The sequence below is a fragment of the Eubalaena glacialis genome, chromosome 6 (genome assembly GCF_028564815.1).
Source record: "Eubalaena glacialis isolate mEubGla1 chromosome 6, mEubGla1.1.hap2.+ XY, whole genome shotgun sequence".
NCBI lineage: Eukaryota > Metazoa > Chordata > Mammalia > Artiodactyla > Balaenidae > Eubalaena > Eubalaena glacialis.
This window is the reverse complement of record NC_083721.1, coordinates 82,940,705-82,965,622: the sequence shown is the minus strand read 5'-3', so window position 1 is coordinate 82,965,622 and position 24,918 is coordinate 82,940,705. Positions and strand designations below refer to the sequence as shown.

The window sequence follows — 24,918 nt, the reverse complement described above, 5'->3', positions numbered from 1 at the left end:
AACGGGACATGTACTTTTTATTTTAGCTGCTTCTGCCTTGCTTGCTTTTTAAAAAAATGACATGTTCATGTCTTACTTACTTTAAAAAATTAACACTTAAAACTCCTACTAGGGCTGCTTTCATGAATCGAAAAGATTCATTTCTTTAAAGTATCCTGGAACCTGCTTTTAAAAAAAAAGAGAAAAAGCCTCTTATTTTCTCCATAATTATCAACAGGTTAGGTATCCTTCTTGAAATCTTATTTAACAAAGTAGTAATTTATTTGGCAAACCCCTTTGTTCACAGTGTGTAAATGATCAAACTCTGCCCAGTCCAGATGATCCCAAACCCTAACTGAATGGGTCTAAAACAATGATGCTTCCCTGTAATATCTGGTGTGAGGACTGCACATCAGGCAATCATTTGAGTAACTGGAACGTTCGTTAAGCAGGGTTCTCTAAAAAGCTAGTGTGTCGCATCTCTAATTTTAGACCAGGATGGAAAGGAAGAAAAAGAACCCAGAAACGAAAATGGGAAATGGAGATTACTTCAGCAGAACCCATTCAATTGGAGTTCAGTCAGGTCATCTGGGAGAACGTCCTGAGAGACTGTCTTTCAGGATCAGGAGTGACCAGGATCTTTGGGATCTGCTAGCTTCCATGGCATCATCTGGACACTGTGCCTGCTTGTCAGGGCACCCAGGATGCCCAACCCCTTTTTCCCTGGGAGGGATGTCTGTGTGCTCTTCAAAACCCAGCTCACACCTGCAGACAATTCCAGGGCATCTCCAAAAAAGAGTTGTTTCTATGCACTCTTAAGTTTTTATAACAGCTCCCTCTTTGCTATAATTACTTATCTGCTGGCGCTGGTCCTCTCCTCACTGGATTGGAAATTTCCTCAAGGACAGGCTTCTTGTTTACTAGTCTCCTGTCCAGCAAGAGGCCAAGCGCATAGCAGAAAAGGAGAACATGGAACTCTGGGGTCTGGGAAAAGCACTGCTATTGCTGGCTGTTGTCTGTTTATGATGCGGACCTTCTGGACCCTACCTGGGAGGGCACAGGCTGTCCTTTTCTCCTTTGCCAGGTAGTAAAGGGGAGAGGGAAGACTTCTCTCCCTTCTTTCCTTTAGAGAAGAAACCCAGTGTTCAGCTCAGTCTCGAACAACAAATGTGGATCTTTCTCCCTTTGAAATCCATAAAAGTGTGCCCTGCTTGCAAACAAGCCCAATTTACACAATAACTTAGGAAAGTGATTGGTTTTAAGAAAATAGTTCTTTGTTCCTTAAAAAAAAAAAGGAAAAACCTCACAGTTCCTTTAGTTTAGAAAGGAAATCAAGCTTCTCTAAAAATACATGATTGACATTTCTCATCCTCACCACCCAGAACCATTACAGCCAGCTCCTAGCTGGCCTGCCGTCTGTCTTACTTTTCCCTCCTTTCCCATTCATCCCACACTTAGTGACTTTCTAAAACACAAATATGACTGGTTGCTTCTGCCTTCCTTGAATGACTCCCTGTCACCACATCCAAATTCCCATTCATGACCCTGTTACTGTCCCATTCCCCATCTCTTTATCTTTAAACCCTCTTGCCCCAGCAACTGCTCTAAACTTTGGGCTCTTACCCTTCCATCCAAAATAATTTGTCACACCTGTAGTTTATATGCGTGCCAGGTCTGAGCCTTCAACATGCTCAGTCCACCTTAAAAACAAGAGTAAATAAAGGCAGTAAGGAACATGATTTTGATTTTTTTAAAAAAATTTTTACCTGAAAACAGAATAAGACCTGCAGTCAAGCTCTTAATATAGACACACAGGCTCTCTCCCCAAGGCTCTGGGATTCAGGAACTCAGAATTTCCCACTTTCATATTCAAGTAAGTGTGTTCAGTGGAAAAGAGCAAGTAGCTCAGTCTCTACCCATCCAGGAAAATAATAATATAGCCCAACAGCTATTCTGCTTGGCTGAGGAACTGGCCACTTTGATGGATTCTATATTCTGGTTAATTGGTGAAAACAGAATACACATGTAGACTATCAAATCTTAACTACAAACAAAAAAAACTTAACCACAGCTCATCTAAGGCTCTTCAACATGTAAGTGCCTCAGGGTACTTTTCATGAATATATTATCTTTGTACTGTAGATGCCCAGAGGAAGTGGAAAGCTCTGAGTGAATTTCAGATAAAACTCGATGTCCACTGTTAGGAATTTCAAGGACCTGGCAGAAGTTATTTTGTATGGTAGCATCTGTTGCTTAAAATATCTGGGCAATCAGCTGGGGAAGTAAAATCATATTTAATTGTCAAGGAATCTCTGTGATTTTGAAGAACCACCCCACATCTCTGTGTGTGTGTGTGTGTGTGTGTGTGTGTGTGTGTGTGTGAAACGCCTGTTTGCTTGTGAGGTGGATAATGCCATAGTTTTTAGGCATACGGTCAATTAACCACAAGTCTGATCAACCAACTTGGGAACTCTAGCCCAGGCACTGACCATGCTGGGGGTCTGAGTAGGGAAGACTTAACATATATTGTGGACACCCAGCTCATAGGATCTCAGATTCCATTTGAAAATTAGGCAAGCTAAGAATCAGAAGATCTCCGGGAAAACTGTGGGCAAGAGAAGCAACAGAGGAAGCAAAAGGATCCTGTAAGAGAGTCCTTTGGGGTTCAATGAGAGATCCTACCCAACTAGGTCCCATCTGTTTCCATAGCAATTTTGAGCTCCATCAGATGACACTGTGGTTTTAATCTTGCAAGGAAATCAAAGCACCATGGAATGTGCATTATCTAGAGGCAGGTGTGCTAACTGACTCCAAGGGCAGTGGCAGAGCCAAGGCTGAAACCACCAGAGCTCTTGGCCACACCCCCTCCTCTAGTGCTATAATCAGATTCCCCTGCATCCCATGTCCTCATTAGTAAGTGTTTGAGGCACTTTCTCTCCTTCCCATTCCTCATTAGTTCTAAAAGTTCCCCTTAAAACTTCTGGACATTCTGTACAAGGGACATCCTGTGCTAAATTGAACTAGGACCTAGGGCTAGCAATGAATCAGGGAAGCAAATGAATCACCGGTGATAGCCTCGGCCAATCTTCTATCCAGCACTCAGCTGCCTTTTACAGTAATCCCCTCCCCCACCCGCCTCTCATTCTTTCTCTCACACACATACACACAGGGGGCACAGGGCATGACTTAAAAAAAAAAAATCAATGAAACTAACTGTTGTCACTTTGTTACAAAATTATTAAGAACAACTGCATCTGCCGCTATGGAATCTAAAATAAATGTATTACAACAGTTATTAGAAAACCAAATGCTTTCCACATAAAAACTGTTAAAAAGTGAAAAAGAGGTTTTGGGGTTTTTTTAGGGAGAAAAAACATGTGATCGAGTAAAGTCCTTGTGAATATTAGCAGTGTTATGGGCCAAATAATATAAGGATTAAATCAGATATTATTGTGGTGCCCTGTTGCAAAGGGTTTGAGCCAGGAGAACTGCAGTTATGAACCCAGTAAATTCCCTTGCTCTATAAACTCAGGTCCACAAAACCATAAACCCCCAAGTGGCCTGAACACACTCATGCTTCATGAGAATTCAGAGACAGGACCTCTTGAAAGTCTACTGCTTGAATATCACAGAAAAGAAATCAGTGAATATGATAAAGCAATAGTCTGAGACTTTGTAACTTACTCATTTACCTCCGAGCCCCTCTCAAAGAGGCCTTGACTTTTTAAGAGGTTGCCAACACAATTCCAGACTTCCCTCTTGAGGAAAACATCAGGAATTCTTAATTGTTCTTGAAAGAGGTAGAAGGAGAAAAGTAATTAGATAATGATGAGATGCTCATGAGAAGACAGGTCAGGCTGCTCCACCTGGGCAAGACGGTGAAGGAGTCTCCCTAGTGGGTCAGGTACAATGAGTACAATTTGCATTAAATGACCATTGAGTTTCATTCCAACTGCAGGATTCTACAAACCCTTTAGAAAGGTTAAAATCATCTCCTGTTAAAAGGAATCAGTATGCTTGACTGTAGGTTGAAACCACCATACACTGTTCTAGTGAAGTAGATAATCACATTCCTCAGATATTCAATATTTTAGCTCTTTAAAAAGGACGTCAATATCTAAAAATTTCTCTTTTTTGATTCGTATTCAGTTTTTAGTGAAGGGGGCTCCTTTTACTGAAGTAGTGGTAAATAGAAATATTTGAACTGAAGGAACACTAAAAAATCTAAATAATTATTCAGGGAAAATATTTTTCTTTGTCAAACACATCTTCAGTATTTTAAAATAAAGCAAAAAAAAAAAAAACCTGACATAGGAAAACCGTGACCAGTCTTACCAAGGTTTGTGTACAATTTCCTACAGATAACACCATCTTTCCCATCTACCATACTACTCGTTAACTCATTTTGTGACAATAGAGAATGAAATACAGTTTTAGCTCTAGCTTTACCAGAATTTCTCCACGGGCTTCATTGAACACTATTTCTTTCTCATCCTTCAAGTTATTTTATTTGATGAGTTTATTAATGTTTCAGAGAGACACCCAACACATTCGTCACACTGTTTTTAGCAGGAAGCTTTCCCCAAACCACCACTATTATTTACATTAATGGGTGCTAAGCATCCCATTTAAGCCTTACCACTCCCCTATGAAGTAAGGATTGTTATCCTCACTTTCAGATAAGTAAACTGAGGTATTGATGAATCCCATGTCCAGTCTCACAGCTGGGAGCAATATTTTTGACCGCGGTCTACAAGTTTAAGTCTTTGCTCTTAAAATGTCACTCGAATTGTCAAGTCACCAACGACAAAATTTACATTTCATGTATATACTTCAGTTCAATGAATTTTGGACAAGATGTACCACCTCAGGCAAATGCTAGGAAAATGAGTCTTAGGAATAGGTTTCCAGGTTTTCCCTCTCACTGTCAACCTCATTGTAGACTCTGACCAAAAACATCTCTCCTAGGAAGGGTTATTTTGGAAATTTCACTATAGTGGTTCACCCTTTGCTCCTCAGAAGACTTATTTAATATAAATGCCCTTCACAGAGGGCAATAAAGGTATTAATTAGGGAACTCCTCCACAGGGTCAGCTGACTCCTGGTTGACAGCTCTCCTGGCCCAGGACTGGGAGCTGTGCCTGCCTTCAAGCCTAATAAGCCTTTGCTCATCATCACTGGCCCCAGTCAGCACTGCACTGAATCTCATGGGGCAAGATAGAGTTTGAGAACCCTCCCCGAAATATGGATTGCTGAATGGAGAAGGGTGGGGTGAATCCCAGACAGGAGACAAAGTTCTCAGAAGGAAAGGACATCCAAGTGTGCCTGAGTACAAACAGGCATTTGGATTCAGGAGGGTGGGATCTTGAGAGGTAATGCTGAGTCTTTGTGAGTGAAAGATCTCAAAGCCAGCTTCCAGCTTTTCAAGATCTGAACCATGTAAGAACTGAAAGCATTTTATTGTGCTGTGATGAAGATGTCAGTTAACAAAACCAAACTGTGTTTCTCTTCTTTTTTAAAAAATTAATTTATTTATTTTTGGCTGCGTTGCGTCTTCGTTGCTGCACACAGGCTTTCTCTAGTTGCAGCGAGTGGGGACTACTCTTCATTGTGGTGCGCGGGCTTCTCATTGCAGTGGCTTCTCTTGTTGCAGAGCATGGGCTCTAGGCACACGGGCTTCAGTAGTTGTGGCACTCGGGCTCAGTAGTTGTGGCTCACGGGCTCTAGAGCGCAGGCTCAGTAGTTGTGGCGCATGGGCCTAGTTGCTCCGCAGCATGTGGGATCTTCCCAGACCAGGGCTCAAACCCGTGTCCCCTGCATTGGCAGGCGGATTCTTAACCACTGCGCCACCAGGGAAGCCGCAAACTGTGTTTCTAATGAAGTGATTAGTTACCCTTATAAGGCCCTCAATTCATTATCTGTAATTAAGACTAACCAGGGTAAAAACAAATATTTACACATCATATTTTGAGCCCTGATAAAAACATATAAACTTGATGCAACACAAGTTACAATTTGAGTATATAAATGTTTTACTTGTGTGGTGCAGGGTAAATACAAAACCATCTTTATAAAGGAAAATGAAGCCACATGCCTAGTCACCAACAACTGTGCCATCCTTTCAGCATCTCTCCAATTCATTTTCAAATAATTGTTTTCTTGAGTTCTCCAAACAGCACTCAACTCTGTCCTTTTCCTTTTTTTTTTACTTGTGCCTTTTTCATTTTTTCCCTCCTCAGCTCAAGTAGCATCTGGAACAGAGCAGGTGCTCAGCAATCAGCAAATTCACCAGGAGCATGTGTTGCTGACAGCTGGCTTCTTTTTCCTGGCACACTCCACCCCATATTCTGTGTTCCAACTATAAGAAGAACACGTGATTAGTGAAGACACTGACTGGTCTTCAACCAAGCCAATTTCTTTCACTCCAGTCTATGCTTATCAGCTCAAGGCAACAGGCTGTTGACTGGAAAACGCAGGGGAAGACATTTCCCGACACAGTAGCCACTGCAAACCCTTCCTGTGATTGGATGTAATGACTCATGTGGAGGTGGTGTTTCTTCCCTGAAGACAACAAGTACAATGGCATGCCTTGACATACTGAAGAAACAGTTTCACAATTAACAAAAATTCAAGCCAGAAGCTGTGAGTCCTCAATGTCTGGGAATGAGTGATAAACCAACAGCCATTTTACTTCTGAAAAGAAGGAACTACTCCCAGCAGTTATAAAAGACTTTGATCTTATTCATTATAGTCAGGATGATTAAGAAAAATTAAGTTCATCTCTAATATAGCTCTAAATCCCAAGTAAGGAGGGAAAGGGAGGAGAGGGTCCTCCCTCGTAAAGGAACTCCTTCCCCATGCCGTGTAAATCAAATAGCATTCACCATCTCACACAAAAGGAACATCTCACCCACACTGAAGGTTAGGTACTCTGAACAATCCCAACTACCCATACCCAAATGTTCTGACTGGAGGTTAAATACTGGACATTTTATCTCATTTGGGGAAATAAGATGATTTCTAAGATTAAACCAAAAGCTTTTCCAAATTCATTTAACAGATGTTCACTAAGCACCTGTTACTAGCCACGCACTTGTTATAGGTTCTGGGGTATAGCAGTGAACAAAACAAAAATGTCCTCATGCTGCTTATATTCTAGAGAGTAAACGAACAGAAAAGACAACACTGACCTCAGCAACCCTAGAACTCTCTAATTAATTTCAATAAAACATGTACTTTACATGTTTAATGCAACATGTACATTTCAATAAAGAATGTACTTTAGAGTTGGTCCCTTTAATCAATTAAATCCTCAAGGAAAAAGGCTATTCCTGCATTTTCCTAGTCATATTTTTAGGTTTTAGCTAGACATGAACCCAATGTCCTTTAACACCTGTTTCCGCACAGTATCTTTAAGCTGTAATTGCAGGTAGTAAAGAGCATCATACAAGTCCTTGTTTCCAACCACCATGGGGAAGTTAAAGCTGAGGCGGGCATTTCTGTGTATAAGAGCAGTGGAACACCTGCACTGCCACAAAGGGAAAGCTTTCCTTCCCACCTGGCTCTGCCCCTTAGCACTTAACCCACCCCCTGAGATTTCCTCTGCTACACAAAGGGGAGCTCTGGAGAAAATAAGAGGACCAGAGGAAAAGTTATTTCTCAAAATTGGGAGAGGAGTCAGAAAAAACTTCTCACACAACACCAACAAAAAAAATAAAATCACAGCATGCAAAGAAAAACAAATCAGTGAATGTCTTCGGTATCTCATAAAGTGCTGATGTAAAAAGAAAGGAAAATCATTAGCTCTTAGAGCTAATGTTATATGATTTGAATACAATGAGACTTTTTAAAACCTAGAATTGCCAACTTTTTTTTTTCTGAGCCACGCCACGCAGCTTGTGGGATCTTAGTTCCCAGACCAGGGATTGAACCTGGGCCCTCAGCAGTGAAAGTGCAGAGTCCTAACCACTGGACGGCAAGGGAATTCCCCTTTTTAAATTTATTTTATTACCAAATAGCCAAATTTTAAAACAGACAAACTGGGGAAAGATGACATATAAATTATTCTTATATTTAAAAGGATTCATCATCCTAATGAGGATTCATCTTAAGATATTTTTACATCAATTCTGAAATAAGACAAATTAGTAGGGAGATAACTGCAAATACACAAATTTGATTTATAACCAATTTTGAGAGACTAGACTTTTGCCTAGAGAAATTTTTCCAGTGGTATTGATAGAAATGCAAGATTCTTGAGTTGTATCCTTCTCGAACTATGCACATCCTATCCCTACCCCTGCAGCTCAACAGCTCTAACCTGGTGATGTGAACACAGCAGTCACTCAGGAAATCTGAGGAATGAATGAATGTACATGATAGGGTTAAGATCTCTGGCACTTAAAAGTAGAATTCCTCCCAGCTGCTGATTCACACTCTCTTTTGAGTTCCCTGTCTTACAAAGACAGTAAACAGAGCATCTGTCTCAGTTTGTTCCTGACTTTTCATCACTTCCTCTCAAACCAGCACCATTAGCTGGGCGGGCCCCAGCAGGACCCAACACTGGGAAGTAGCCTATAGGAGTCAACACCTGATGTGAATAAAGGTGATCAACCTACCTGGTTCAGCAGGTGGCCAAGGGAGGTCCTGCTACCACAGCTTCAAATTCCTTTTCCTCTCTCTTCTCCCTTCCCTGGAAGCAGTGCGCGGTTGCCCTCTACTACCAGGACCCTCTTTCCTTTCTTTGTTGGGAGCCAGGTCCTCAGCAGCATGAATGAGGGAGGGAAGAGAGTTCAGCCGGTGGCCTTCCCTTAGCTGTTCAGAGTCCCAGTCTCCTTAGCATTGTGATAAGCTCCTGCACTCTCCTCTCACTTGTCCCTCACCAAACCCCAGGGGATTATGAGAAAGCGCTCCATAAACTGTAGTGCACCCTACACAGGTAGGCATTAGGGTTATTCTGACAGAAGCACCCTCAAACTCCTTTTCCCAGCGTTGGTCCTGATATGCCCAGGAGAGCTGGTGCCTGGTTTTCCTATGAAATGTGAATGGATCTGACTTCACCTGATGAGTCACAATCAGATAATCAATTAGAAGGCACTGCATGGAGGCAGCACTGAACTAGAAGAGAAGCTACTGAAGTGATAAAGAATCACCTGTGGATTCAGGCTTAAAAGGACCCATTTCAGGATAATTTCACAAGCTAAAATGTATAATTGGCAAACTGATGGATTATTCTTCTCCTGCATTTAAGAGCACCTTGATTATTGTGCTCAAGTGAGAGTACTTTTGTTCCTTGGTGGGAAATACAAAATTTGTAATAGTCAAGCATAGATACCTGTGGAAATGCAAACACTTTTATTTACTAATGTCCATAAGGCCTTGATTTCTTAGAAGAGAACAATGATTTAAGAAAAAATATAAATTTAAATATAGTCCCTGGATTTTCTAACCTAATAATTCTCCCACCCCTAATAAAACATTTTATTGTTACCAAAGGCCACCATTATTTCAGCACCACAAGAAGCAGAGTAGGAGATGTGCTGAGCAGGGAGCCAGAGACCAGGGTTTGAATGCTGGCTCCACTTCAGGCAAAGCTGTCGGATAGATACTGGGCCAGTCACTTAACCTCCCTGCTTAATGCCTCAAACATGAGGCACTTGAGATAAGATGACAGCCAGTTAGACAAGCTTCTTTCCAAACCCAAGATTCACTCCATTTTGGCAGCAAAACAAAACTGTCACAAAGAAAAGGTAAGGAGCAGAAAAAAGAGGTGTCTCCATGGACCTCAGGCTACAGAGACTGAATTAAAAAAAAAAAAAAAATCATCCCAACAAATCTTGCATTTTGTTTGGGTCACAGTTTTTAACAACCCACTAGATAAGTTAGCCGACAGAGTCCATACTATTTTATAATTGAATGGCTTACAATCCAAAAAAAGTGGATTTGTGACTCTACCTGTATCACAACCCATCCCTACAGCCACAATTTATCCCATTTCTTCCCTTTTCTACCTTATTGCAGAAAGCCTTATGTTTACATTTTCACTAGTGCCAGGGTTACTCTTGTACAATCTCTGGTGTCTGGATTTTGAAGGTATAATGTTATTTCCTGAAATTTACTATGAATGGAGTATACGGCACAGCTAAGTAGGAGCTTGTCCATTTCCTACAGGTGTATATAGGTCTTGGCATGGGACTGTGAATAAGGAGACTATAACTGCCTCCAAGAAATTCCACTGATGTCATAAACCACTGTATCAAAGCTTAGGTTTCCACTACATAGAAACAGAGCTCTGGCCCATAATTCAGATGCTGGTTAATTAGTATTGTACTGATACTCTACTTGTTATTGCAACTTTGATCTATACAACTCTGTAAAGCCTACATTCATATTTTTAAAGTAACATGCTTTAGCAGCAGGTGAGAGAAACTTAAGACGTGATACAGGGCTTCCCTGGTGGCGCAGTGGTTAAGAATCCGCCTGCCAATGCAGGGGACACGGGTTTGAGCCCTGGTCTGGGAAGATCCCACATGTCGCAGAGTAACAAAGCCCGTGCGCCACAACTACTGAGCCTGCGCTCTAGAGCCCGTGAGCCACAACTACTGAAGCCCGTGCGCCTAGAGCCCATGCTCCGCAACAAGAGAAGCCACCGCAATGAGAAGCCCGCGCACTGCAACAAAGAGTAGCCCCCGATCACCGCAACTAGAGAAAGCCGCGTGCAGCAACGAAGACCCAATGCAGCCAAAAATAAATAAAATAAATAAATTTATATATATATAAAAAAAAATGATACATTTATTGGAAAAGCAGCAGTGTTAGCTTGATTAAATGCATACACCACTAGATAACTGTCCAAGGCCCTTTCCAACTCCAGTGGTCTAGGCAACAGGTGAGTAAGAGAGACTTCAAAGGCAAGGGGGACAGGCGGGGTGGGACTGTGGTGAGACATCAGGATGAAAAGTGTTTATATTACATGGAGCTCTTCCTAGTGAATTTTATATAGTGATTCTGCAGATCTCAGCAAAATTGGACAGGTATCTATCACTCAACTGGTTTCTTTGAAACAAACTTTTTAGAAATAAGTACTACATATTCTTTGCACAAAGTTCAAAAGGTACCAAAGCAGAAAAAACATAGTAGAAAAATTTGTCCTCTATATCTATTCTTCAGGACTCCAGTCCTGATACCAGTTTTTAAAAATCATTCCAGAGTATTCTGTACAAAAGCATATATGTATACAGTTGACCCTTGAACAGCGTGGGGTTAAGGGTACTTACCCACGCCCCCCGTGCAGCTGAAAATCTGCTTATAACTTTTGATTCCCTCCCGAACTTAACTACTATAGCCTACCGTTGACCAGAAGCCTTACTAATAACATAAACACATATTTTGTATGTTATATGTATATCTACATATATTTTATGCATTCATGACATACCTTTTTCTTAATCTTTTTGGTATTTCTAGGCTACACGGTTCATCTGTGAGGTTTTCTTTTCAAATTGTCCTAAATCTCCAAAAAATTTCCAATATATTTATTGAAAAAAATCCATGTACAGGTGGACCCATGCAGTTCAAACCCATCCTGTTCAAGAGTCAACTGTGTATTCTTTTTTCCCCCCTCAAAAACAAATGTTAGTGCTCTGTATATGCTTTTTTCACTTGGAGATTGTGTCATATCCATACACAGAGCTGTATTATTCTTTTTGACAGCTGTTAACATTCAACTTTATGAATATACCATAATTTATTTAACTGGTCTCCTATTCATGGACATACGTTTCTAACCTTTTGCTATTTCCAAAAAACCAAAAATGTTGTAGCAAATAACTTGTCTGTCTATCTACCTAATTTTACACATGTGAGTGTATCTTGGAAGACAAGCTCCTAGAAGGGGAATCACTGAGTCAGAGGGCTGTGCATTTGTAATGTCAACATACAAATGCAACACTGTTTCTCCACACATGAAAACGCAGCTATCCAATTTTTGATTTCTGCCCATTCATAGGTGAAAAATACTATCTTTTTTTGCATTTTAACTATGAATGAAGCTGATTGTTTTTCATATGCTAAAGAACCTACCCACCTCACCCACTCTGGGAAACTCCACAGAATTCTTCCCTGCTCTTCTTTGGTATTCTGGCAGGTGACTCCTGATCTGATTAACTTCATTCACTTCATTTATTCAACAAACCCTCACTGAGTATTGTTAGACACCAGAGAGACAGGTGAAAAGCCTGTTCCCCACCATGAGGAGCTCACAGTCTGGCAGGAAGATAGCCAGTGCACCCTGTATGCAGTGTTGCTATGAGACAGGCCTGCACCACGCTGGAGGGTGCCTGGAGGGTGCCGAGTGGCTGAGCAGACAGGAGGAGAACCTGGCAAGGCCCCCAGGGAAGGTGATGCCTCAGCTGAGTCTGAGCAGTACGAGGCAGAGTGAGCCAGGAGAGCAAAGGTGAGGTAGAGAGTGCAGAGGGGTCCAGAGGGCCTTTCAAATCAAGGGAATGAGGTGTACAAAGGCAGGGCAGCAAGGGCACTTGGTTTGAGAGGAGCAGAGCATGCTTCCAGGGACCATGAAGCTGATAAACCTTTCACCAAGACTCAAACTGGGAGACAACGTAAACACAGCCATCAGCATTAACTTTCTTTTCAGAAGCTGTTTTCTTCTTAACTGACTCCCTTCCTCAGAGAAGACAGCCTTGTGGCCCTGAGAATTTGGGTGCAAGTATAACTCTATCCTTTCCTGTAGCTGTGTGCATCTCACTACTGGGGCAGTCTACTGACAATTCCTCACTTCCCTTTGACATGGGGCTGCCAGGTACACTTCACCAACAAATTAAGTGCCTCTAGATGAAAATAAAAGCATCTTGCCAACTACCATTATAATACTCTTCTGTTCCCAGCAGGTATTTACCACACCTCTTGAGAGTGTAACAAACAGATCCATTAAAAATATTAAGGGACCTTTTTCGCCTCTTCGCTTCCAAGATGACCAAGAAAAGAAGGAACAATGGTCGTGCCAAAAAGGGCCGCGGCCACGTGCAGCCTATTCGCTGTACCAACTGTGCCCGTTGCGTGCCCAAGGATAAGGCTATTAAGAAGTTCGTCATTCGGAACATCGTAGAGGCCGCAGCCGTCAGGGACATTTCAGAAGCGAGTGTTTTCAACGGTGAGCTCCTGGCACGCGAACTGTCCTATGTGCTTCCCAAGCTGTATGTGAAACTGCATTACTGCGTGAGTTGTGCCATTCACAGCAAGGTAGTCAGGAATCGTCCTCCGGAAGCCCGGAAGGACCGAACACCTCCACCCCGATTTAGACCTGCTGGTGCTGCCCCACGACCTCCACCAAAGCCCATGTAAGGAGCTAAGTCCTTAAAGACTAAAGAAATACTGTTCCCTGGAAAGACAATAAAGTGGAAATTATACTTTAAAAAAATAAAAAAAAAAATTAAGGGAATTCCCTGGTGGCGCAGCGGTTAAGAATCCACCTGCCAATGCAGGCGACACAGGTTCGAGCCCTGGTCCTTGGCAGGCGACAAGGGTTCGAGCCCTCGTCCGGGAAGATCCCACACGCCGTGGAGCAACTAAGCCCGTGCGCCACAACTACTGAGCCTGTGCTCTAGAGCTCGTGAGCCACAACTACTGAAACCCGCGTGCCTAGAACCCGTGCTCCGCAACAAGAGAAGCCACTGCAATGAGAAGCCCGCGCACCGCAACAAAGAGTAGCCCCCGCTCGCCGCAACTAGAGAAAGCCCGCACGCAGCAACAAAGACCCAATGCAGCCCAAAATAAATAAATGTATTAAAAAAAAGAAAATTAAGCGTGCTTTAGGTTAGTGGAAGGTATGATTAAATACCACCACAGATTTTTTTAAATGAATGCACTAGAACTTTTATTTTTTTAATCCACATGAATAATGCCTCCATCAAAGTTATGCCCTTAGAAGAGTATTTACTTATTCTAATAATGATTCCTCTGCCCAATATATTTTTTGAATTCTTTTATTAATATTTTCTATAGCATCTATCCAAGAAACATTGATTTAACTGATTTGCCTTTGGTCTGTAGTGCAATCTTACAAATTATGCTGGGTTGAGTAAGAATCTCCCTCTTTTTCTTCCTTTTCCTCTTTCTATATTTAACAGGAAACAAAACTCAGAGGCCTCTCCTCTGCCTCTTCTAACAGCAAAGAGCACAGCTCTCTGGGGAGTAGGCTGCCTTAGTTTGAATGCCAGGACTGCTGGGTTGGCCACCATACCTACGTTACCAACCCATCCTCATAACGGGTTCACCTCCCACGTTCCTTTTGGGGTGGTGGTGGAGAGGAGAAGTGCAGGGAGAATATCGTCCTTGGCTGCTCAAGCTCCCTGATCTGGTTACGGAGAGGGTATTTACTCAGGGTCACGGTTGTGCGTGAGGAAGCCAACCCCATCAGTGTTGGCTGATCATCAGAATGCGGACAAGGGGACATTCTTCATTTCTAGGTCATGTCTGGTTGAGATCAGGTGCCAGGATCAATATTTCACCTTAACTGAGGGGCAGCTGCCCAGGCGGGCAAGGTCAGTGCCCCTGCGGCCCTTAGCTAGTGTCTTCTTCATAGCATTTATTACAAACCACTGTTTACATTTCTGCAGCCCAGCCAGACTCTGCCCCACCACTGGGATTTGTTCATCCCACCATCCAGCACTTTTCTTTTCAAGGGATGATTATACACAAGTGAACAGACAGCAGGCGTGGTTGCCCTTTAAGCTCATGTAATCGGGCCTCTCATTTCAATTCACTTTGGTCAGCCCAGGTCATCTGAATGGAAAAGGGCCCCTCTGTCTCTGACCGAGATCCTTACAGCCCTTTGATGGCCATGGAGCTCTAAGAGGGAGCTCATTCCCTGAGTGCTTGAGACCCCAGTCTACTGGGAGGTCGTGGGCAGAAAGTCAGACTAGGCATCAGGACTGCTGGGCGCGGGGCCACCACCCAGATATGTGACTGGGCTATTTGTGGCAGGTTATTTCATTTCTCTGGGGCCAGATGGTCTCTTTCTACAATCCTCCTTAGTGTCGAGAGTTCTCCAGCCCTGCCTGCTCTCTTCCCTCAAGGACAGTAAAGATGCCTCTTCCTCCCATAGAAATGTGTACAAGAACTAAGCTGTCCAGGCAAAAAAACCTTTAAAGGAAGAATTTCTGTGCTGTGAGTGGTTTACTGTGAGAATAGGACTCAGAGAAGTCTTAGAAATCTTCACTCAATGACACAGATGGATAGACAGACTTTAATCTGTGAGCCAAGAAAAATGGTTTGTAAAGGCTAGAAGAAAAGAACCCCATGGCTAAGAACTTGTAAAAACATCTATAACAAACAAAAGTTCTAAGGGAAAGACTATGAATCAGCAGGATCACAGGAGGTGGAGAGTGAGCTTTGAAACGGCAGAGAACTAACCAGCTAAAGGGCAAATGGTGCAGAATGCCACTGCAGGAGGTGACACACAGGAATCCAAGCAGCACCTGGAGTCAACAGAGGACAAGTAGACACATTTTCATCCCAGGCCTGTGCTGGTGGGGACAGCCTACCCTACCATACTAGTATTTTCCGGATGGGAAGTAGGTACCACTGAGATTCCTTAGCTTATAAAGCCAAAAATTCCATTCTTGGGAGGGAGAGGAGAGAAGGAAATGAGCATGAACAGGAATGACATTTTCCATTCCCTTCACGGACAGTTTTGCACAAGCTGCAAATGCAAAGGGGGGAGATGTAGACAGAGGCCCACCACCACAGTCTCTGCCCTCCAGGGAACTCAGTCCAAAAGGCGAGGAAGACAGGTCAACAAAACCCACCACCCAAGGTACTGCCAATGACAAAACTGGTGCAGACTTCACCATTACAAAGCATTTTTACACACGTCATCTCACCTAATTCTCACACTGGTCAGTGGACCAGAACGGAATTTAAGTAACTTGCCCAAGGTCTCTCAGCTGTGATGCAACAGGACCAATTACAGAAATCTCATAGATACTATTATAAGAACTGTAAGAGAGATTCTGAATTCACACGGGTTCCAGGGACAATAGTGCCCATGCGAGGGACAGGCACTGTGTTGGGTGCTTTACCAACACCAACTCCAGTGCCTAAAAAAAGCCCCACACTGGTGCCCAGCAGGGCCCAGAAAGCCAGTACCTGACTCCTACTTGCTCTATGAATGAAGCTGGGATAAGTACTGTTCCTACTTTGCAGCTGGGGAATCTAAGGTGAAGCCAGGAATGTGAACACAGGTCTGTTTGATGCCCAAGTCACTAATCCTGTCATTCTAGGGGTTTTTAGGTGTCACATGAGACACAGAGTTCCATGTAATGTCTGCAGGAGGTGAGCAAATACAGCAATAAAAACAATGCATCACATTGCATTTATTTTCTAATATTTCTTTTTATATCAAGGAAAAACTCTCAGTCTGAGGCTGGAAGTCTTTAACACCTCTCCAATACTAATACTCCTCCCTCTAAAAAAATAAAATGTTAGGCTCAGAACGTTAACGAGCAACAGTAGCTAGAATTTAATAACAACACATTGTTGTCAGTATATTTCATTTTTATGGTTACTTTTTATTTATTGCAAATGGTACTGGTTTTTCAATTATATAAATAATATAAAGTTTCTTTTAAAAGTAAACTTAGGTTGTTTTTTAAAGGGGGACCACTTTAAAAGACAACATTAAGTAGTTAACAGGGCAGGTGTAGAGATAACGGCAGAAAACATGAAAGCAGTACACAGATGGCTGAAATTTGGGAAATGTTGCTCTATGTCATACTGGCCCTCAGAACACAAGTGCTTCTGCCCATTTTGAATCAGTGCTCCTTTGTGGGTCGAGCAAACAGGACAAGTATGTTCTCTGGAACCCTTAACTCTGAGGCTGCAGGATTCCCAGCTGGGCACGTCCCAGACAGGATCTCTTGCACGAGCTACGCTAATGAACATCACGTATTCAGGCTGGCACACAGTTTTATGAACAAGTGTCAGCAGTAGATATTAACAGGTGTTTGACTAGGGCAGGGGTCAGCAAACTATGGCTGGTGGGCTACATCCAGTCCAAAGCCTGTTTTTGTAAGTAACGTTTTATTGAACCTCCTGTTTGGTTATATATTGTCTATAGCTACTTTTCCACTAGAATGGCAGAGTTGAGAAGGTGTGACAGAGACCATATGGGCCAAGAAACCTAATATATTTACTATCTTGCTCTTTACCAAAAAAAAAAAAAGGCCCTGGACTCGGGAGGCCAGACATTGAGATTGAGAAGATCAGGGCCAAGAGAGGGTGTGAGCATAGTTCAAGGGCCAGAGCAATAACTCTCCCAGAAATTAAGTCAGAAACTCCCTCCTGGAACTGGCAGATGGGTAGGAAGAAATCTGAGTGGAAAACTGAAGCAGGAAGAAGGGAAGAGCAAAGCCACGATCAAAACTGGAGAAGCAGAGATGAACAAGGGGCAGGGTAACACCAGAGATAACGGTCTTGCATCTTTTGAAGTCAAGAACCACCCCTACGGGGTGCTATTCTGGGCTTCCCTGTCCTTTGAAAGTTGCTGGCCTTCGCAGCTTAAGGGAGCCATGTCCCTGGGAAACCAGGGGCCCCAGTCATGCCTTGCAGGTGGTATCAACGTGGACCATGATAGGATTGTGATGGTCAGAGATGAGCTTGGGTGGGGAGAGGAAATAACGGACTGTGTTTGGACAAGGGAAAACAGGGTACGTCTACTGGGGAGACAGATGGCTACTAAGTCGGGACAACTGTAGAGGTCTTATTTAATAGGGTGAGGAGTTTCTGCTAATATAGTAGGCTAAGGGAGATCACTGCCGGCATTTGAGCAGGGCAGTCATTCATAATTCCACTTATTCATGAGGCAGAGATAGTGGGGTGTGACAAAGCTCTACAAAACTATAAGATACTACCTATCTTTGACTAGCAATAGTATAAAAGACAAAGTAGATTGGGTTTACTAGAATAGAGGTATTAAAAAAGTGGCTAGGGACTTCCCTGGTGGTGTAGTGGTTAAGAATCCGCCTGCCAATGCAGGGGACACGGGTTCGAGCCCTGGTCCAGGAAGATCCCACATGCCGTGGAGCAACTAAGCCCGTGCGCCACAACTACTGAGCCTGTGCTCTAGAGCCCGCGAGCCACAACTACTGAGCCCGCACGCCACCACTACTGAAGCCCGTGTGCCTAGAGCCCTTGCTCTGCAACAAAAGAAGCCACCACGAGAAGCCCATGCACCACAGCGAAGAGTAGCCCCCGCTCACCGCAACTAGAGAAGGCCCGTGTGCAGCAACAAAGACCCAACGCAGCCAAAAATAAATAAATTAATAAATTAATTTTTTTTAAAAAGTGGCTATCACTAGTGGTGTGAAAATTTTCGGCAGCCACAGGCTCAACACTACCTATGACAACTCTCCTTTCATGTGCTTCGCCTCATCTGTATGGACGCTTCTACAGGTTAAGCAGAAAGAAGGCAGCGATGACCCTGAAGCAACCAAGAGTGCTGACTGGGGGGTGAAGGCTAGAGTACAAAGAAGTGAGCTTTGATAGAGAGAAACTCAAATGAGAGAAGTTAAGTTGTACTGGATCCCAGGGCCACTGGTATATACTTAAACTAAGTGGCGAGGGGGAGGCAATGTGTAGCTTTTGTTAATTTCCATAATGTAAATACTCTCACCATAGCTAATTTAAAGCCACTAACGTGATGTCACCAAACAAAAGTTGCAAAGAGATGCACACAGTTGGCTCCTCCAGCAAACCACTGGGAATCTAAGTATGTTGCTCCCAGTAGCTCTTACCTGGATGATGTGAGAGGACGCTGACAGGTCACTCAGATGTCATGCTGCTGAAGCTACTCCTCCCACCCAGTTATGGAGGGAATGAGACCTTACAGCTGACATCCTCAAAAGGTTGTGGAAGAACCTCAGTTTCAGATTTCAGAACAACTTCATTCTGCAGATAAGGAAACTGAGGCTCAGAGCTTTAGAATTGCTCACCTTGGGCTACATTGCAGGGCTGGGATTATGCTTTGTACGAACAGAAACAAATTCTGAAACCAAACAGGGTGTAACTGTAGAGTGAAGAGGTGAAGAGGTAGTCCACAAACGGTCAAGCCACATCAAAGTGCAGCTGGTACAGGGCTGGCAAATTACTCCAAGGGTACTCTGGGCAAAGAAGAGAGAAGAAAGGTCACCAGGAAAGCCTCGAAGCTGTGTGTGTGTGTGTGTGTGTGTGTGTGTACACGACCATGCACACATGTGCACGTGAACAAGTAGATGTCACAAAGTACTACCAATTGCCACTTCCTGTGTACTGTCAATAGAACGAGATGCCCTAGGCATCTTGAAATTACCAAAAATTAATGTGTGAATTTTAGCCAGTTAATGTCACATATGAAAGGGAACGTTCATACTCTTTTCTCCTTCCAACTGAGGTTTTTTCCTCTCTCTGAATTTTATACACACACACACACACACACACACACACACACACAAATTATATATATCTTTTTGGCCGCACCACGCGGCTTGCGGGATCTTAGTTCCCCGACCAGGGATTGAACCAGCGCCCTCAGCAGTGAAAGTGTGGAGTTTTAACCACTGAACCGTCAGGGAATTCCCCTGATTTTTATTTTTATCGTTAAAACTTTAAATTTTGCTACATGCTCACCCTAGCAAATTTTACTGTAAATCAATTCCTTCTCTAAAAACTGTACTTTCATGCTGGCTTCCTCCAGACTAATAAAACACTGTTTATCAACTGAAACCTCAAGCAAGTCTCTCGTGCACCTGTCTTCCTCCTTTCTGTCCCCCACCTCCTCACCTTCATCTGAAAAGACATGAACACCCACCTAGCAAGTTCCCTCTGTCATCAGGACCAACAGAGCCTGGGGAAATTTGCCCATGTTACTCCTCCTGCTTACAGAGAAGCCTCCTTTGGCAAGGCAGGACAACCCTGTGGTCTGTCTGGGAGGTGCTTTTCTTCTGGGTGGCAGATAATGCCTTCTATTCACCAACCGTTCACGCTGCCTCCTTGGCAGCCCTTGGAAACCTCCGGGTGGCAGTGTTTGTTTACCCCCTTTTTGTAGGGGATGAAATTGAGGCACAAGAAGACACTGTTAGGATACACTACAGGAGCAAGACACAAGATAAGAGCTTCGTGGATTAGTTTTAAAAACTAAAGTGATTGCAACAAGAACTGAATCACACCTTAAGACAGCACTGCCTTTCTTCACCACTTTCTTCACATCTCCTTCACCAGCCAGCTGTGAAGTGAACCTCTACTGAGGGGCAACGCCGGCAGGTTTAAGTTTTCAAATTTGTGTCATTTTGTGATTTCTGGAGGAGGTATAGTGAGCTTGGATATAGGTGATATGGCGGGAGGGTGGAGACAGGGAAGTAAAGGGAGAGGCTTGTATGATCCAGGCTAAGATAATCAAACTAAGAATAATCAGTCTGGTGGAGGCTGCAGAGAGACTCCAGGAAATGACCCTCAGCTGTGCTCACAGCTCACTGGAAAACTACAGGAATGGCCTCTTTACATCGGGTCTGGCGGGTAGAGAACTCAGGCCTGATGCTGTATAATTATGTAAATACACCCACAGATATATAAACACATATACACATGTATACATAATACATATACATAAAACATATACACATTATTATACATAATTATGTAATTATAATCGAGTAACAAGAACCTACTATGTTAGGGTGTTTTCAAGACCAGACCTGATTACAAGGGAAAACTGTTAGCCACAAAAATAGTTTTGTCTTGTCCCCAAAGGGATATGTCATTCTGTCTTGCTTTTGCTAATTAAGAGTTGAAAATTGTTGAAATGTTTCTTGTTGGTTAAACTGGAGAGAAGACAATAAAATCCAGTGGAGACTGAGAATTAGGAACCACTGAGGTTTATGTGGGAAGGAGAAAGGCTTCATGGACTGTGGCCATGTTTATGATTCCATCAAATCTAGTCAGCCACAGCCCACCACCAGGGCACAGTCAAAACTGCACAAATAACCAAACTTCTATCCTTTGGAAATGATAACATTGGGTCATATTTTCAATAGATAGAACTCACTGCTTAGCTCCATGGCAGTCTACAGTCAAAAGCTTATCATTTAAAATTATCTTCACAGGGTATTAGGACTGGGAAGGTCCTTAAGGAAATCCTTTCATCTCATAAATAAACGACACTGCATTCCAGAGAAGTGATTTGTCCAAAGTTTTTTGGATGAGAAGCCATATCTTCTGAGTCTCCAGATCCCTGAATTTTCTTCCCACCCCCATGTCTCTGTTGGCAGCATCCACCCTCGTCAAACCATTAACAGACATAAAAAGCACTGGTGTTCCAGGCACCACACCAGCCTCCTCAGGAGGATCTGAGGGTCTTTGATATGCCCAGTTCTTAACAGGCACCGAGGGCTCCAAGATGAATGACGCACAGTTTCTTCCCTGCTGGAGCTCCCAGACCAGTGAGGGTCACATGGAACTAAACAGCAGACAAGTACAGAATGGGACAAAAACCATTCTAGAAGAATGTACAAGAAACTGTGGGAGCTCAGAGGAGGGACCATAACCAGCCTTGAGGAAGGTGGATAGAAACCTGATCTGAGTTTTGAAAAGAGAGTCAGCGCCATCAGGTAGAGAAGGGGGACGAAGGACATTCATCCTGCAGAGAAAACAGCATGAGTGAGGGTGGGAGGCAGCCCAGGTAAGCAGGTTCAGGCTAGGCAACCCCAGGGAATCTAGTTGAGCCAAATCCAGAGAGAAGCCAAACTACGCACAGACAAATATCTGTAACTCTAAATGGGGCTGCAGTGAGCATGAGGTCAAAGCAAACACGTGCTGGAGCTGAGGAGTCCTAAGTGGGCACTAGGACCAGATAGGAACCCACACATCAAGAGAGAACAGAAGAGGAAGAGAGCCTCCCAGAGAGCCCAGCCCAGGTCTGCGGAGGGAGACATAGAGACAGCCACGAGATCACCCCTTAGCCCTTCCTGTCCACTGGGACCACGTGTGGTCCGAGTACCAAGCTGGCCTGAGCCATTAGCCAACGAGAGTCTTGCTTCCTTGAATTGTGAGCTCTCCAGGACTGCAACTGGCCAAGTGGGGAGGTCAGAGCTTAAACTAAACCTGATTCCTGTTAAGTTTTTATAACTGCTATCCCCTTTTCTCTCTCTCCCTGCATCTGCGTGCCCTGACAGAAGTGGAGACAGGACAGCCTGGAGGTTAAGATTGGAGTCAAAGGTTCTGCATTCAAACCCCACTTAGCTATTTACTAACCGGGTGACCCCTGACAAAGCTGCATTAAGCTTCCTGATTCAGTTCCCTCATCTAAACTCTCAGAATTGTTAGATTAGATGAGAATGCACAGGAAGTCTTTCGACACAGTGCCTGCCACATAGGAAGTGTTCTGTGAATGGTAGGTGCTCTCATATTCTATTTAAAAGGTCAGCTGGTTACTATACATAAAATAGGTAAGCAACAGGGATTTACCGTATAGTACAGGGAATTATATTCAATATCTTGTAATAACCTATAACGGAATATAATCTGAAAAAATTAACTGAATCACTTTGCTGTACACCTGAAATTAACACAATATTGTATATCAAGTATACCTCAATTAAAAAAAAAAAAGCTGGGCCATATTTTAAAGGAACTCCCACATCAGGCTAGACTTTGTGATGGATTTTATTTTCCAAAGACGACAGCAACAAAATCACCCACATGCTTTTCTTATGATGTGACTTTGATATTCCTCCCACAAGAGATGGGGTTCTACGTTCCCTTCCCTTGAATCCAGACAGACTCATGGCCACAGCGAAAGTGATACTGTGTGGTTCCCGAAGCTAGATCACAGCCTGCCCCTCTTAGGAACGCCTGCTCTTGGAACCAGCCACCATACTGGGAGGACGCACAAGCAACCACATGGAGAGACCACTGTTCCAGCTGACAGCTCCAGTTGAGGTCCCAGCCGACAGCCAACATCAAATCACTGAAGATGTGAGCAAGTGAGCCCTCTGATGTCAAGTCACTCCAGCCTTTGAATCTTCCCAGCAGAGGCCCCAGACATCACACAGCAGAGGCAAAGCCAACCCATTGTGCCCTTTCCAAACTTCTGACCCGGAGAATCTATGAACCTAAAACAGTGGTGGTTTTTTTATGCCACTTAGTTTGGGCTTGTTACACAGCAGCAACAGATAATCACTATGATTGTTTGAAGGCAATAGAGGGCCATGGAAAAATTTGAGAGTGGTGAAAAGGCAAGACGAAGGTTTCAAGAAGATTAACCTGACTGTAGTGGGTTGAGACTGGTGGCAGGGAGCTCTTGTAAGAAACCACTGATACCATATAGCAGGCTCTATATGATGCAAACCTGAATACTGGGGCAGGGGGAGTGTTTACTGGGAACAGATTAAATGTGGGGATTCAAGAAAAGACAGTTCAAATGACTCCAAGGTTTGAACTAATGGTGGAACCCCTAACATAATTAGGTTCATCCAGAAAGGGGACTAATTTTTTTCCTGGTGGGCAGTAGGGAAAGAGGAGAGAAAATAAATTCCATTTAAAATATACTGAATCTGCATGATGTTAGGATAATCTAAGAGGAAGTATCAAGCATGAAGTTAGAAATTTAGAACCATAAGTTGAACACTGGTTTTGGTTAAAACCTTGACAATGGATGAGATTACTTCTGAGATTATGCTGAGAAAAGGTCTTAACCTCAGCCTCTATTTAGGGGTGTAAGAGATGAGCGGGACCAGGTCTGGTCAGTCACAGAGGCAGGGTCCTGGGAGTAGAACATCATAATTAAGTTTTGGAAAGGTGTGATCATGATTAATGCCAAATGCAGAGAGGTCAAAGGGACAAAATATTGAGGAAAAAAAGCCGGAACCAAAAAGGAGATTAGGAAGGGACCCAGGGTCAGAGGAGGGAATCTCTGCCCCAACCAAAAGTGGAATTAGACGCACACAAGCGTGAAGAGTGAAATGACTCTTAGCACACCAGAGAGACAATTTCCTACGAGCCTGGAAGGGAAGTGGATGGGAACTGTTAAAATGAGATGGTGAAATGCACATTTTAAGGGTATAAAGTGGGTACAGGAGCATCTCCACTTACCAACCTCACAAAGATAAAGCACAGAGAAAATTATCATAACACGCTTTGAGTTCCCTGGCGTTGCAGTAGATCTGACACCTATCTAAGCCTTTCAGAGGAACCGTTCTTAGCATTTGTTGAACTCCACAACATTCCTGCGAGGTAGATATTATCATTGGATGAGGAAACAAAGGCCACACAGCAAGTCAAAAGCCGAGGCAAGATTAGAACAGGACCTGCCTTCCGTGCAGGGAAGGCCAGTTGGCTGGATTCCTTTTGTGTCAGTAATAGGTTCTTTGATCTGTAACACAGAAGAGGCTTGTCTCTGGGGAGGCTGTGAAAATAGATTCATTAACAACCATAAGGTTCTCTAAAACTCCAGAGGGGGATATGGGGAAAAAAAAAAAAAGGTGCAGCCACCCAGATTCTAGAAACAATAAAAGAAATTCCAAGGACAATGGGGATTCTAAGAACATTGAGGGCGATCAGGGCACTGAGGAAGAGTCAGTCTGGGTAGAAACCAGGAGGAAACAGGCATTTGGGGAAGGACCTTGGAGCGGTGGCCGTGTGCCAGCTGTTCCTCACACGTCTTCCTTCTGCCTCTTCACTTGGGCAGACGTAGCATGAAAGTGGCTGGGTTGGACTGAGACTCTTGGTCTCAAAGACAGAGCAACTGGGTGACTCCCAGGCTGAGTTGTTGAACAAACGGGCAGTACTATGGAGCAGAGGGGTTCTGGATCAGAGCACCTCAGAGGTCCACAGAAACAGCAGAGGAGGGGTTACGGTTTTCTGAATTGTTACCTGAAATCCCTGGAGAAGAAG

General features: G+C 43.5%; 2 protein-coding genes across 5 annotated transcripts in view; one reads left to right on the top strand and one right to left on the bottom strand.

Moving 5' to 3' along the window:
* The window catches only part of IGF2BP2 (insulin like growth factor 2 mRNA binding protein 2), a 165,359-nt gene that overhangs the window by 45,926 nt on the left and 94,515 nt on the right, over positions 1–24,918 (bottom strand). The gene's annotated exons all lie outside the window — the stretch shown is intronic.
* On the top strand, positions 12,949–13,408 carry LOC133093458 (small ribosomal subunit protein eS26-like). The gene has a single exon (XM_061193308.1). It carries the CDS (start codon positions 12,967–12,969, stop codon positions 13,336–13,338), a length of 372 nt encoding a protein of 123 aa, XP_061049291.1. The 5' UTR covers positions 12,949–12,966; the 3' UTR covers positions 13,339–13,408.